The sequence below is a fragment of the Elephas maximus genome, chromosome 10 (assembly GCF_024166365.1).
Source record: "Elephas maximus indicus isolate mEleMax1 chromosome 10, mEleMax1 primary haplotype, whole genome shotgun sequence".
NCBI classification, from domain to species: Eukaryota; Metazoa; Chordata; class Mammalia; order Proboscidea; family Elephantidae; genus Elephas; species Elephas maximus.
Genome location: NC_064828.1, coordinates 88,720,220 through 88,732,286, shown reverse-complemented (window position 1 = coordinate 88,732,286; position 12,067 = coordinate 88,720,220). Strand labels below are relative to the sequence as shown.

The 12,067-nt window shown below is 50.3% G+C and overlaps 2 protein-coding genes across 6 annotated transcripts in view; one reads left to right on the top strand and one right to left on the bottom strand.

Annotated features, from left to right (window-relative positions):
* IFT43 (intraflagellar transport 43) overlaps positions 1-4,057 on the bottom strand; it is a 104,644-nt gene extending 100,587 nt beyond the window's left edge. For all 4 annotated transcript variants that reach the window (XM_049898676.1, XM_049898677.1, XM_049898674.1 and 1 more), the window contains exon 1: positions 3,988-4,057. In XM_049898676.1, coding sequence (XP_049754633.1) covers positions 3,988-4,041 — 54 coding nt within the window. In that variant the 5' untranslated portion in view covers positions 4,042-4,057. The remainder of the gene's footprint in view (positions 1-3,987) is intronic.
* A 3,879-nt stretch (positions 4,058-7,936) lies between these two features.
* The window catches only part of TGFB3 (transforming growth factor beta 3), a 37,783-nt gene continuing 33,652 nt past the window's right edge, over positions 7,937-12,067 (top strand). Inside the window, exon 1 of one of the 2 annotated variants that reach the window (XM_049898670.1) lies at positions 7,937-9,561. In XM_049898670.1, the coding sequence (XP_049754627.1) occupies positions 9,075-9,561 (487 nt within the window). In that variant the 5' untranslated portion in view covers positions 7,937-9,074. The remainder of the gene's footprint in view (positions 9,562-12,067) is intronic. The other variant, XM_049898671.1, reaches the window with a different exon arrangement.

Here is a 12,067-nt window from a genome sequence, read left to right as displayed (position 1 = left end):
AAGGTCTAGTCAAAGCACCCACACGCATATAAAGGATTTTACCAGTACTAGCTGTCACTGAGCTGACTCTTGATGACCCATGTGTGTCAGAGCAGGACTGTGCTCCATAGGGTCTTCGATGGCTGAGTTTTTGGAAGCAGATCCCCAGGTCTTTCTTCTGAAGCACCTCTGGGTGGACTCGAACCTCCAACCTATTGGCTGGCAGTAGGATGCATTATCAATGGGCACTCACTGGAATCAACTATATATGGCAACTGGTATACATAATTTTAGGAAGACCTAATTTCAAAGCTGCAGCTTTGCATAAAATTATCAAAAAGGTGTTTGGAAAGGATTCCTAAATTCTATGCCAACAAACCAGAGAAATACAGATAGTAGTTGCTTTGACTTGTACACTCATTAAATTTGCATTTACAATCAGGGAAATCTATTGAAAGAATTTTGGGATTACCAGCTTTGGAATCACAGCACTTCATATTCTGAGTCACCAAATAAACCATTTGCTGGTGTTTCCCAAAGCCTTCCCGGAATGGAAGCTCTGGCATTCAACTGTGTGGGTCATAAAAAATTATGGGTAACACTGGGAAGAATAGGAAATTTCAGAACACTTAATTGTGCTCATGAGGAACCTTACATAGATCAAGAGGCAGTTGTTTGGCCAGAACAAGGGGATACTATGTGATTTAAAGTCAGGAAAGGTCTGCGTCAGCGTTGTATCCTTTCACCATACCTATTTACCCATTCAATCTGTACGCTGAGCAAATAATACCAAAAGCTGGACTATACGAAGAACAGGGCATCAGGATGGGAAGAAGACTCATTAACAACCTGCGATATGCAGATGACACAACCTTGCTTGCTGAAAGTGAAGAGGACTTGAAACACTTACTGATGAAGGTCAAAGATCACAGCCTTCAGTATGGATTGCACCTCAACATAAAGAAAACAAAAATCCTCACAACTGGACCAATAAGCATCATCATGATAAATGGAGAAAAGACTGAAGTTGTCAAGGATTTCATTTTACTTGGATCCACAATCAACACCCATGGAAGCAGCAGTCATGAAATCAAAAGATACATTGCATTGGGCAGATCTGCTGCAAAAGACCTCTTTAAAGTGTTGAAAAGCAATGATATCACCTTGGAGACTAGGGTGTGCTTAACCCAAGCCATGGTATTTTCAACTGCATCCTATGCATGTGAAAGCTAGACAATGAATAAGGAAGACAGAAGAATTTATGCCATTGAATTGTGGTGTTGATGAAGAATATTGAATATACCATGGACTGCCAAAAGAACAAACAAATCTGTCTTAGAAGTACAACCAGAATGCTCCTTGGAAGCAAGGATGGCGAGACTATGCCTTACGTACTTTGGACATGTCAGGAAAGACCAGTCCCTTGAGAATACTTGGTAAAGTACAGGGTCAATGAAAAAGAGGAAGATGAGATGGACTGACACAGTGGCTGCAACAACGGGCTCAAGCATTAACAACGATTGTGGGCATGGCACAGGACCGAGCAGTGTTTCATTCTGTCGTATAGGGGGTTGTTATGAGTCGGAACCGACTTGATGACACCTAACAACACCACCAACAAAATTTTACTTGAGCAGACCAAGAGATGTTGAAATATTTATTTTTGTTTGCTTTTTAAAACCAGCAATAATTGTTTTTAGATCTCATTTGGTGTGGCCTCACTTGATCCTCACAGTAGCAGGGACTAGGACTGAAACTATTTTACAGATGAGGAAACAAAGGAGGGTGCTTAAGTAGCAGACAGAAATCTAAGAGGAAAGTCTTCTTCTGACTTTAAATCCTGGGTTCCCTCTACTACAAACAAACAAACAAAAAAAACATTGCCGTCGAGTAGATTCCAACTCATAGCTACTCTACTGGATAGAGTAGGACTACCCCACAGGGTTTCCAAGGAGCACCTGGTGGATTCGAACTGCCAACCTCTTGATTAGCAGCCGCAGATCTTAACCACTATACCACCAAGGCTTCATCTTTCTACTATACCAGGCTGTAATTTCAACTTCACAGTTTTAAGAACTGAATATATCAATAAATTGTAAAGGGTGACACAGGAGCTGTGTAAAAACCCTTATGTAGTGTTTACACTTCAATTCCTCACGTCAATCATTCAGGTTTCTGGGATGATGGAAACAATCTAATCATTCTGAGAAGTGGCTCTTTTCTTCTCAAGGCAGACAATTTCCACCCCTTCATCCACGGCTGCCCTTCTTCAAGTCAAAGCATCCGGTATCTGAAGACGGCATACTACATACAGTGGTTGTACAAACAAAAATTCAATGATCTTGCACTTAGAAGTGCTGTTTCCAGATGGTTTCCCCTACTATTAAGTGTTTTAAGATTTTTAACTTTTAGAAGACCCTGTATAAATCCACAGGTACAATGGTATAAAAACTACTATCTGATTTTATGTCTTTTAAATATATAGTCTGTTTAAGCCCCCTGAGGGCAAGGACTTTGTTTTATTCTCTGCTGGATTTCCAACACCTGGTAGGGCCCAATAAATATTTGGTCAAAGAATGAGTGAACTACAACCACATTTAGTACACAAACGTGTACTAAAAAGGTTTACATATCAAAAAGGCCTGGTAGCCTAAAATAATTCTTGGTCCCTCAAGCAACTTGCTTCTGGGCAATTCGCTCCAGTCCCTTACAGCTCCCTCAGAGAGGTGTGCCTTTCTAGCACCTTGGAAGGCATTCAATGCTATCAAAGCACTTCAAATCACAGATTTCAAAGCAGAAAGTAAAGATGTGCGGTGTGGCCCAACCTTCTAGTGAATGAAATCTTAACTAATTTTAAAGGTTAAAAGGCTTGATGGAGGCTGTGATGGAGTAGGAAAAACACCGAACTTGGGTCTTCAATCTAAGCCCAAAACCAAACCCTCCGGTGGATTCCCACTGGTAGTGACCCTGTAAGGACAGAGCAGAACTGCCCCACAGAGTATCCAAGGCTATAAATCTTTAGGAAGCCGACTTTGTCTCGCTGGGTGGTTGAACCCGCCGAAACGGTTAGCTGCAGAGCGCTAAACCACTGCGCCACCAGGGCTCCTTTCTTGAGCCTAGCTCCGTTATTTACTATCCCCCCTCCCCCGTTGCTGTCGAGTCGATTCCGACTCATAGTCACCCTATAGGACAGACTAGAACCGCCCCATAGAGTTTCCAAGGAGCGCCTAGTGGATGTGAACTGCTACCTTTTAGTTAGCAGCCACAACGCTTGATCGCTACGCCACCAGGCTTTCCATTTACTGACTGTCACCTTGGCTAAACCACAGCCTCGGGAGCAAGAGCAGCGAAGCGTTTCTAGAATTTAGCAGCTACCACGCACTGCTATGAGTCGGAATCGGCTTGACGGCACTGGCTTTGGTTTGGTTTGGTTTACGCACTGCTAAATGCTTTCCAAACATATTCAATGCAAGTGCCTGAAGCACGTAGGTAGTAACCACTCCTCCCGTTATAATTTCCTGAACTGTAAAACGGGGCTAACGTCCACCTCCCCGTGGGGGCTATGGGTCCCTGCCTGCCTTTCTTCCCCGCATTAAACAGTGAGGTTTTGGCGTGAACTTCTAGAATGAGAAGGCTCCAGGACGACTGCCAAGTGCGACAGTGCCCGGGGCCCCTCCGTCTCATCAGTCCGTCCTGGAGCCACAGAAGGGGAGGAGGCTGGGAAACGCCCCCCCGGTGCCCAGGCCGGCGGAAGGACGACCGCTCTTCTGCTTTTTGAAGAGGGTTCTAGAAAAAGCAGAGCCCACGGCCACGGCGGCGCGCCCGCAGCGCGGGGGCGGGGCGCGGGAGACCGCCTCCCCCACGGCCTCGGCCAGGCTGGGTCCCGCTCGCCCGCCAAGGCCGCCTGGGGCGGGCCGGGCCGAGGCGCCTCGGGGAAGCCGAGGCCGGCGGGGTGGCTTCTCCCCACCCGCCAAATCCCGACCCCAAGCCCTGCGCGTCGGTCCTCACGGAGGTGGCCGGGCCGCGACGGCACTCCTCGCCCAGGTCCAGCACGTCCTCCATCCCTGCGGCTGGCCAACGTCACTTCCGGGAAACGGAGCGGCCCAACGGTTTCTCCGAGGAGGGCTCCGCCCCTGCATCCCAAGATTTAAAGGGGCAGCCGCATTATTACTGGGTTGTGTGAGCACACTCCAATTTAAACCAAATCTTCCCTCATCCTGTCTTATTGGCTTCTGTAAGAAACCTCTAGATGTTAAGTCTCGTTAAGGCTGTTCCTGGAGTCCCGGTGGTGTAGTGGTTAAGAGCTCGGCTGCTAACCAAAGGGTTGGACGTTCGAATCCACCAGCCACTCTTTGGAAACCTATCGGGCAGTTCTCTGAACTCGGAACTCTTGACTCCAGGGGCACCTAACAACAAGAAGGCTGCTAGACAGTGAAAAATGTTAGGCTTCAGAAACTGCATTTGTAGCTCAGTTTAAATACATCAGTTCTTAAGTGCAAATCACAACTACTAACAGCAATTATATACTGGAAACCCTGGCGGCGTCGTGGTTAAGAGCTATCGCTTCTAACCAAAAGGTCAGCAGTTTGAATCCACCCTACGGGGCAGTTCTGCTCTGTCCTATAGGGTCGCGATGAGTCAGAAACGACTGACGGCAGTGGGTCTTATGGTCTTAATAGTAATTATACTGATCTCTCCCATTTGTATAGCTCTTTGCAATATACAGAATAAATTCACAGTTATTAGCTCTCCATAAAGAGCATAACAACTTTCTGTGGGAAGCAAGATAGGTTGTATTTTCTGCATTTGACAGATAAGAAAACAAGCTCCCAGCGTGTCAGAGATTTACCCATGGTGCCACAGCTAATAAATGGTTTACAATGAATTATGAAAATACAATATACACAATCCCTGCCTTCAAGAACTTTACAAAAAGGCTGAACCAATACATCAAAGAAACTGAGTAGTAATAACCTTCAAAAATACAAAGGTTTGCTATCTTATTTAATTCCTCCAGCAACCCCATAAAGTAAGTAGCAAAAAGGGTAAAGGGCTTGTGAGAAATCACCTGGGTGCTAAGTGGCAGAGCTGGGTGCCTTTCTGTGGCCAGATCTTACTGGAGTATTTTTCTCTAGCACATACTCCTGGGTGCCAGCCATTCTTCTTGACAGCCAGAGGGAGATGTCCTCAGACTCCCAGCTCAATGGGGCAGGCAGAGGGTGCTAGTCTTCTTGAGTCTTTGTTGACTGTCCATGTAAGATCCCCAAGTCAACATCATTGGCCAGGTTCCTGGCACTAGTCAGATAGGACCCTCAGAAGATAGACTCAGGGCCCTGAAAGTGAGCAATGTTCCAGTATCATGCTGGGGGTAAGCCCAGTCATGGATTAAAAGCGAGGGCTTGGAAGTGGGGGTGGCAGCCCTAAGACCAGATTGCAAGCATTTTTTAAATATCCAGTAAATGACTCAGTTCCACCATTCTTTCCACACATGTTTATTGGGTAGGCTGTCTTGTGATAGCAAGAGCATTGGCCTGGATGTCAGCAGAGTTGAGTTCTTACCCTAACTCCGATCCTATCTGCGTAATTAGGGTAGCGCCTTCTCTGGACCTAAGTTTCTGCCCTTGAAATTGCCCTTAGAGGTTAGTTTAAGATCCCTTACTACCCTAACTCTGATTCTGATGAAAATACTGTTAGATTTTAATCTGAAGAAACATGCATTGACAAAAAATCTAAGATGGATGAACTGTAGATATCAATGAATACCTTGTTCCCTTCTTCACGGACACCAGATGAAGAAGAAGGCATTAATTTTTGGATTTTCCTTTTTTTTTAAGGCTCACAGCCATACTACCACTGCCACCAACATATAACCAGTTATGAGATCTTCACTCCCACTTCTTCCCCAACTTCCTGAAAGCAAAAGGAGAATGGTGCTCCTCCTGGGCAGAGAGAAGGCACAGAGTAGTGGCTTCCAAACCTTACTGGGCATCAGATTCACCGATGGAGTTAAAAATACGTGTGCTGGGGGCCCCATCCCTGGAGACTCTGATTTGGTAGAGGTGGAGCCCAGAAGGATATGACTTTAATAATTGCCCCTCCCATCTTGCAAGTGTGTTTGTTCAGATGTCTCCTCAGTAAGGCCTTCCCTGATTATTTTAAATCTCAACATCCTCCAAACTAGGCACTCCCTATCCCCCTTCCCTGCTTAATTTTTTTCCATGGCACGTCTCATCTTTTATCATACCACATAACTTACATATTTATCTAGTTTACTGCCTCCTCCAGGAGTCCTGGTGGAACAGTGGTTGAAGCACTTGGCTGCTAACCAAAAGCCTGCTAATGAAAAGGTAGGCAGTTTGAACCCACCAGCCTCTCCGTGGGAGAAAGATGTGACAGACAGTCTGCTTCTGTAAGGACTTATAGCCTTAGAAACCCTATGAGGCAGTTCTCCTCTGTCCTATAGGGTCACTATGAGTTGGAATCCACTCAATGGAAATGAGTTTGGTTTTTTCTATTGCCTGCCCCACCACCCCAACTCTGCCTCTAGAATGTAAGATCCATGAAGGCAGAGTTTTTTGGTTTGTGTTATTCATTGCCGTATCCAGAGGCTAGAACAGTACCTGGCACTTGGAAATCATGAAAATGTTTCTTGAATGATGGTGGAATTCCAGAGGTAGTATAGCATAGTGGTTAAGTGCACAGACTCTGGCAATAGACACTTTGGGTCCAAATCTCAGCACCAACACCTACTAGCTATGTGACCTTAGGCAACTTACTTTCAAGTTTTCTCTGCTTAGGTTTCCTCACCGGTTTTGTAAATGAAAATAATGGCTACCCTAAGCGCACTGGACCTACTGTGTCACTATCACCTCCACCACTCACAAGCAGTGTAGCCTTTTAACCTCTCTGTGCCTCAGTTTCCTCAACTGTAAAATGATTCACCATTGATCTGGGGGTGCAATGAGCATTCTTTCAGTTAATGACCTGGGACTCAGGAGCAGAAGCCAGACCTCTCAGCAAGGGTCCAGGAACTGGGGTGAGGTGGGGCGGGGTGGCCGGGTGAGGTGGGGGGGACAACACTGTATCCCAGGAAAGTGACCGGTTCAGAGACAAGCCCTGTTTTGGGGGGGAAAGCAATATGCCTGAGCCTCCCTAATCTTCTCATGGGAAAAAGACCTAGAAACTTAGGCGGAGAAGAGGAACGAAGGAGGAGAAAAACTTCCCCTCACCCATCTGGGAAATGGGCGCGGGCCAATTGCTGACTTTGCGTTGCTGGCGCAGCTCCCTGCGGAACCATCGGCGGGGAGGGCGGCTGCGAACATCTGGATGACATTTCTGCAGAGAGCTGCTCCAGAGCCGCGGCTCCGGGAAGGGAGAGGTGCACTTGTACGCGCGTCTGGCCGAGAGGGAGGCTTATTCCCCAAGGGCCGGGGGCCTTGTTTTTCTCTCCCTCGCCCCCAGCCCCTTCCCTGCCCCCACCCTCCCCCCATTCCCGGCTCCCGACAGCAGAGCTGCCTTCACTGGCGGCCTCGCCTCGCCAGAGGGCACCCTCGGTCTTCCGGCAAACGCCACCATTTTTCACTGTCCCTGGAGCGTCTCCAAGCTTCAGCCAGCCGCCCGGCTCCAATCTTGTCAATGAAGAATCGGAGCCAGGATGGCCAGGGAGCTGAATCCTACCCCACTCCCAGGCCCGGCGTCACCCCACCCGCGGGTGGGCACGGCCGCCCCTGCCAGGCCCGGCTGTCCCTCCTGACCCTGCCCAGTGTCCGGCCTGGCACCGGGGCGGCCCGGACCGGGGGGCAGGGAGGGGAGGACGGACTGACAGCTGGCGAGAGGGCGCAGGAGTCTGGGGAGCAGGAGGGAGGGGATTCATCGGAGTAACTTTCCAGAAAAACAGTCAACGTGTAGCGGGAGTGACTCCAAGAGGGGAAAAAAAGTTTAGTTACCAACCTCGAACGCGAGGACTCGCAAAGTATTTTTCAAATGGGCTCGGCTTTTTCTGTGCCTGTTTAAAACATTAAAATCGGGCAGCAAAAGAGGCTGCGTGCGCTGGTCCCTCCCTCCCCCACCCCAGGCCCGAGACGTCATGGGAGGGAGGTATAAAATTTCAGCAGAGAGAAATAGAGAAAGCAGTGTGTGTGCATGTGTGTGTGTTTGAGAGAGGGAGCGAGGGAAAAGGAGAGAGGGAGAGAAGCAGGAGGGAGAGAAAGGGAGGGAAGCAGACAGCCAAGTCCAAGGGAATGAGCGAGACTGGCGAGAGATAGGGGAAGAAGCCTGAGAAAGAAGGAATAACAGCTTCCCGGAACAGGCGTGCAGTGAACTGCCTTCTTTTTTTTTTCTTTTTCTTTTCCTTTTTATTTTTTAAAGAGAAGCAGGGAAGAGAAGCAATGGCCGAGGGAGAAGACAAGCTGGGGTGCTGGTGACCCTGCGTCCAAGTGGATTACTGGGGCTGCTCTCCAGGGGCCTGTCCTCCCTGCCTTCTAATTGCACATACCCCCACATCCCAGCCAATGAAGACCAGAGGCAGCGTGAACAAAGTCATTTAGAAAGCCCCCAGGAAGTGTAAACAAAAGAGAAAACATGAATGGGGTGCCCGAGAGACAAGTGTGTCCTGTGCTGCCCCCACCTTTAGCTGGGCCAGCAGCTGCCCAGCCCCTCTCCCCACCTACTCATTGGTAATCTGACTTTTTTTTTAATTTCACTTTTTTTTTTCTTTTGCATCTTTCTTTCTTATTCTCCTTCAGGGTAAGGCAAAGATTTCAATTTTGGGGACCCAGACATGGTCCTTCTGCTCCTTCTTTGAAATACCAGCTTTCTCCCCATCGCCAAGCTGCGTTTGGCAATATCAGATATCCGCTCTATTTATTTTTACCTAAGGAAAAACTCCAGCTCCCTTCCCACTCCCAGCTGCCTTGCCACCCCTCCCAGCCCTCTGCTTGCCCTCCACCTGGCCTGCCGGGAGTCAGAGCCCAGCAGAACCTGTTTAGACACATGGAGAAGAATCCCAGCGTTACAAGGCACACAGTCCGCTTCTTCGTCCTCAGGGTTGCCAGCGCTTCCTGGAAGTCCTGAAGCTCTCGCAGTGCAGTGAGTTCATGCACCTTCTTGCCAAGCCTCAGTCTTCGGGATCTGGGGAGGCCGCCTGGTTTTCCTCCCTCCTTCTGCACGTCTGCTGGGGTCTGCTCCTCGCCAGGCCTCGCCGCCCCCCAGCCTCTCTTCCCGGCTCGCACATGAAGATGCACTTGCAAAGGGCTCTGGTGGTCCTCGCCCTGCTGAACTTTGCCACGGTCAGCCTTTCTCTGTCCACTTGCACCACCTTGGACTTCGGCCACATCAAGAAGAAGAGAGTGGAAGCCATTAGGGGACAGATCTTGAGCAAGCTCAGGCTCACCAGTCCCCCTGAGCCATCGTTGATGACCCATGTCCCCTACCAGGTCCTGGCCCTTTACAACAGCACCCGCGAGCTGCTGGAGGAGATGCAGGGGGAAAGGGAGGAAGGCTGCACTCAGGAAAACACTGAGTCGGAATACTATGCCAAAGAAATCCATAAATTCGACATGATCCAGGGGCTGGCGGAGCACAGTAAGTCCCAATTCTTGTTGGGGTGTCTTCTCTGGAGGGTCTGATCTGGAGTGGAGAGCTCAACGGAGGGGGGACTCATGGTGGCCACACAGCAGGGTACCCTGGGGTTTACCACCCCAGAGGCTCAGGAGGTGTGATGCGCAGTTGGGGCTGGGTAGGTGGGTGGGGAGGAAGACAGAGCCATTCTGGTTAGAGATGGATGCTTTTGGGAGGCCAGGAGCCCTGGAGCCCAGAAGCTTGCTGCACTCACAACACATCCTTGACTGATTTTAATTTGGAATTGCATTGTGCTGCCCAGGGAAACAAATGTGCTCTTGCACATTCAATCACATAGGTAACTGCAAGCATATGGGTGCCATAAAGGGGCAGGGCTGGCTCTCTTTCCAGCTCTTGGAGTCCTATGAGTCTGGAGACCAGGGTCTCCTCTGCTTTTCTCAAGTCATTGTGGCATGTCTCCAATTCAGTTTTTCCAGTTTTCAGGAAGAGGAGTGCAGTACCCATTACCGTCGAGTCGATTCCTACTCATAGTGACCCTATAGGACAGAGTTGAACTGCCTTATAGGGTTTCCAAGGCTGTAGTCTTTACGGAAGCAGACTGCCACATCTTGCTTCCACGGAGTGGCTGGTGAAGCCCTGGCAAGACACAGCTTCTTGCTGTCTGGTGTGTGCGTGAAGGCATACGCATATGTTCACGGGGATAGGTACTTTAGGGCAGTGGGGAGTCTTGCTTTGTGCAGTAGACAGATTAATGTGCTCAAAATGGGCCCTTCCAGGCCTGTGGACGGGGAAAGCAGGACTGTGGCTCTAGAGGTGAGGATGAGAGCTGTCGGCCCTTTTGTGTCTGCGTGAGCGGCGGGTGTGGGTGGGAGGTGTGGCTGTGGGTGCAGAGGGCATGTGTGTCTGGGAGTGTATCCTCCCAGGAGGCTGCCCTGTATGTGCAGAGAAGCAGGGAGGCTTCTGAGTGAGACGTCTGTGTGTGTTTGTACACGTGTGGAAGTCATGTGTGTTTACTGAATGGGGATTTGAAAACCCCAATACAAGAGAGAAATTTGGCAGATGTTGAGAAACTGACAGCCCAGGAGGGAGGAATGTGAGCCACTTGGGGGCCAGGGACTCTGGGAGCAGCTCTGTTTGCTTTTCCTACCAGCAGGTGTCCTCGCCACCCTGACTACCTCAGCCCTGACCCACCTGGGAGGTGGGCAGTGCTGGAGTGGGGGTGGGGAATGGGATTTAGCAGGCTGGGTGAAGGCGGCAGGCATTGAAAGGAACCCGGCTGGAGAGAAGGGAGAAGAGTGGATGGCTGATGAGTTAGACCAGGTCTGGCTGAAGGTGTGAAGGCCCTGTTTGGAGCTGGCCCACACCAGGCGGAGGAGCCTGTGGTTACTGGCGAGGGGTTTCCACTCCTGTTTCCTGTGGCTGCCTGGAGGCCCTTCCTTTGGATGTGGCTGCTGTGTGGGGCGGAGGCCTGAGGACGAGGCAGAGCGAGGGCTCCCTGCCCAGGGTCCTCTGGGTGGGGTTGGCTCAGGGTTGGCCCATGGTTCCCAAAGGTACCTAGTTGCTGGATGGCTGGGCACCCATGTGACAGGAGAATGAGCATGAACATTGGAGGAGGGTGGAAAGCTGAGGCCAGCAGGAAAGGCCTGAGAAGAGTCCAAGGCAGGAGGAGGAGTCCTAGTGAGGAGGGAGTCTGAGTCAGAGGGCCCACTGCCTGGACCCTGAGCCGAGGATGAATGAGCCAGATGGCTGTGAGGGCATACAGGTGCAGGTGGACATGGATCTGGGGTAGACACTCGGTGGACAGCTGTGGGAAAAGCCAGGGCAGGGCCCCGCAGATGCTGGCCAGCTCCCAGGCTACAGTACCAAGACTTAGTAGCTGCAGCAGGTGTGAATGGCCCTGCGGCCATGGGGCAGTGGCCAGGCCCAGGACAAACATGGCACAGTGAGCAGGATGCCGTGTGGGATGTCACAGAGGGGCCAGCACCGAGGAGTCAGCACCAAGTGGGACATGGGTGATGCCATAGAGGTTCACAGGTGCAGACAGGAAGCAAACCCAGACTCTCTGCAGCTGTTGGAGGTGACACAGGAGGCTGAGCAGACACGGGCCTGGCTCGCCTGCAGCTGGTCAGGTGCTGAGCCAGCCCTGGAGAGGCAGGCGCACAAGGCAGACTAATTATAAAGAAGGCATTGGGCAGATGCAGACGCAGCAGATGCTGCTTGGGAGCTGATTGTCATCATTGTAGGATTGGTGTGAGGACGGGCGGGAGTGGCACTGGGCCTGTCTGGGGCACAGACAGGGTCTTGGTGGCAGAGCTTCTGCAGGAAAGATGGTGAGGCCTTGTTCTCATCCACATTTCATCACTCGCAACAGACACTCAGAGCCAAGCGACAGTAGGAACTGGGACCAGGAGACAGGGGACTCTCTGGAGAGATTAAGTGCAGGAAAGTAATTTTCAGAGGGGCAAGAGAAAGGGCACCACGGTGAGAGCAAAAAGAACAGGGCCTAGCC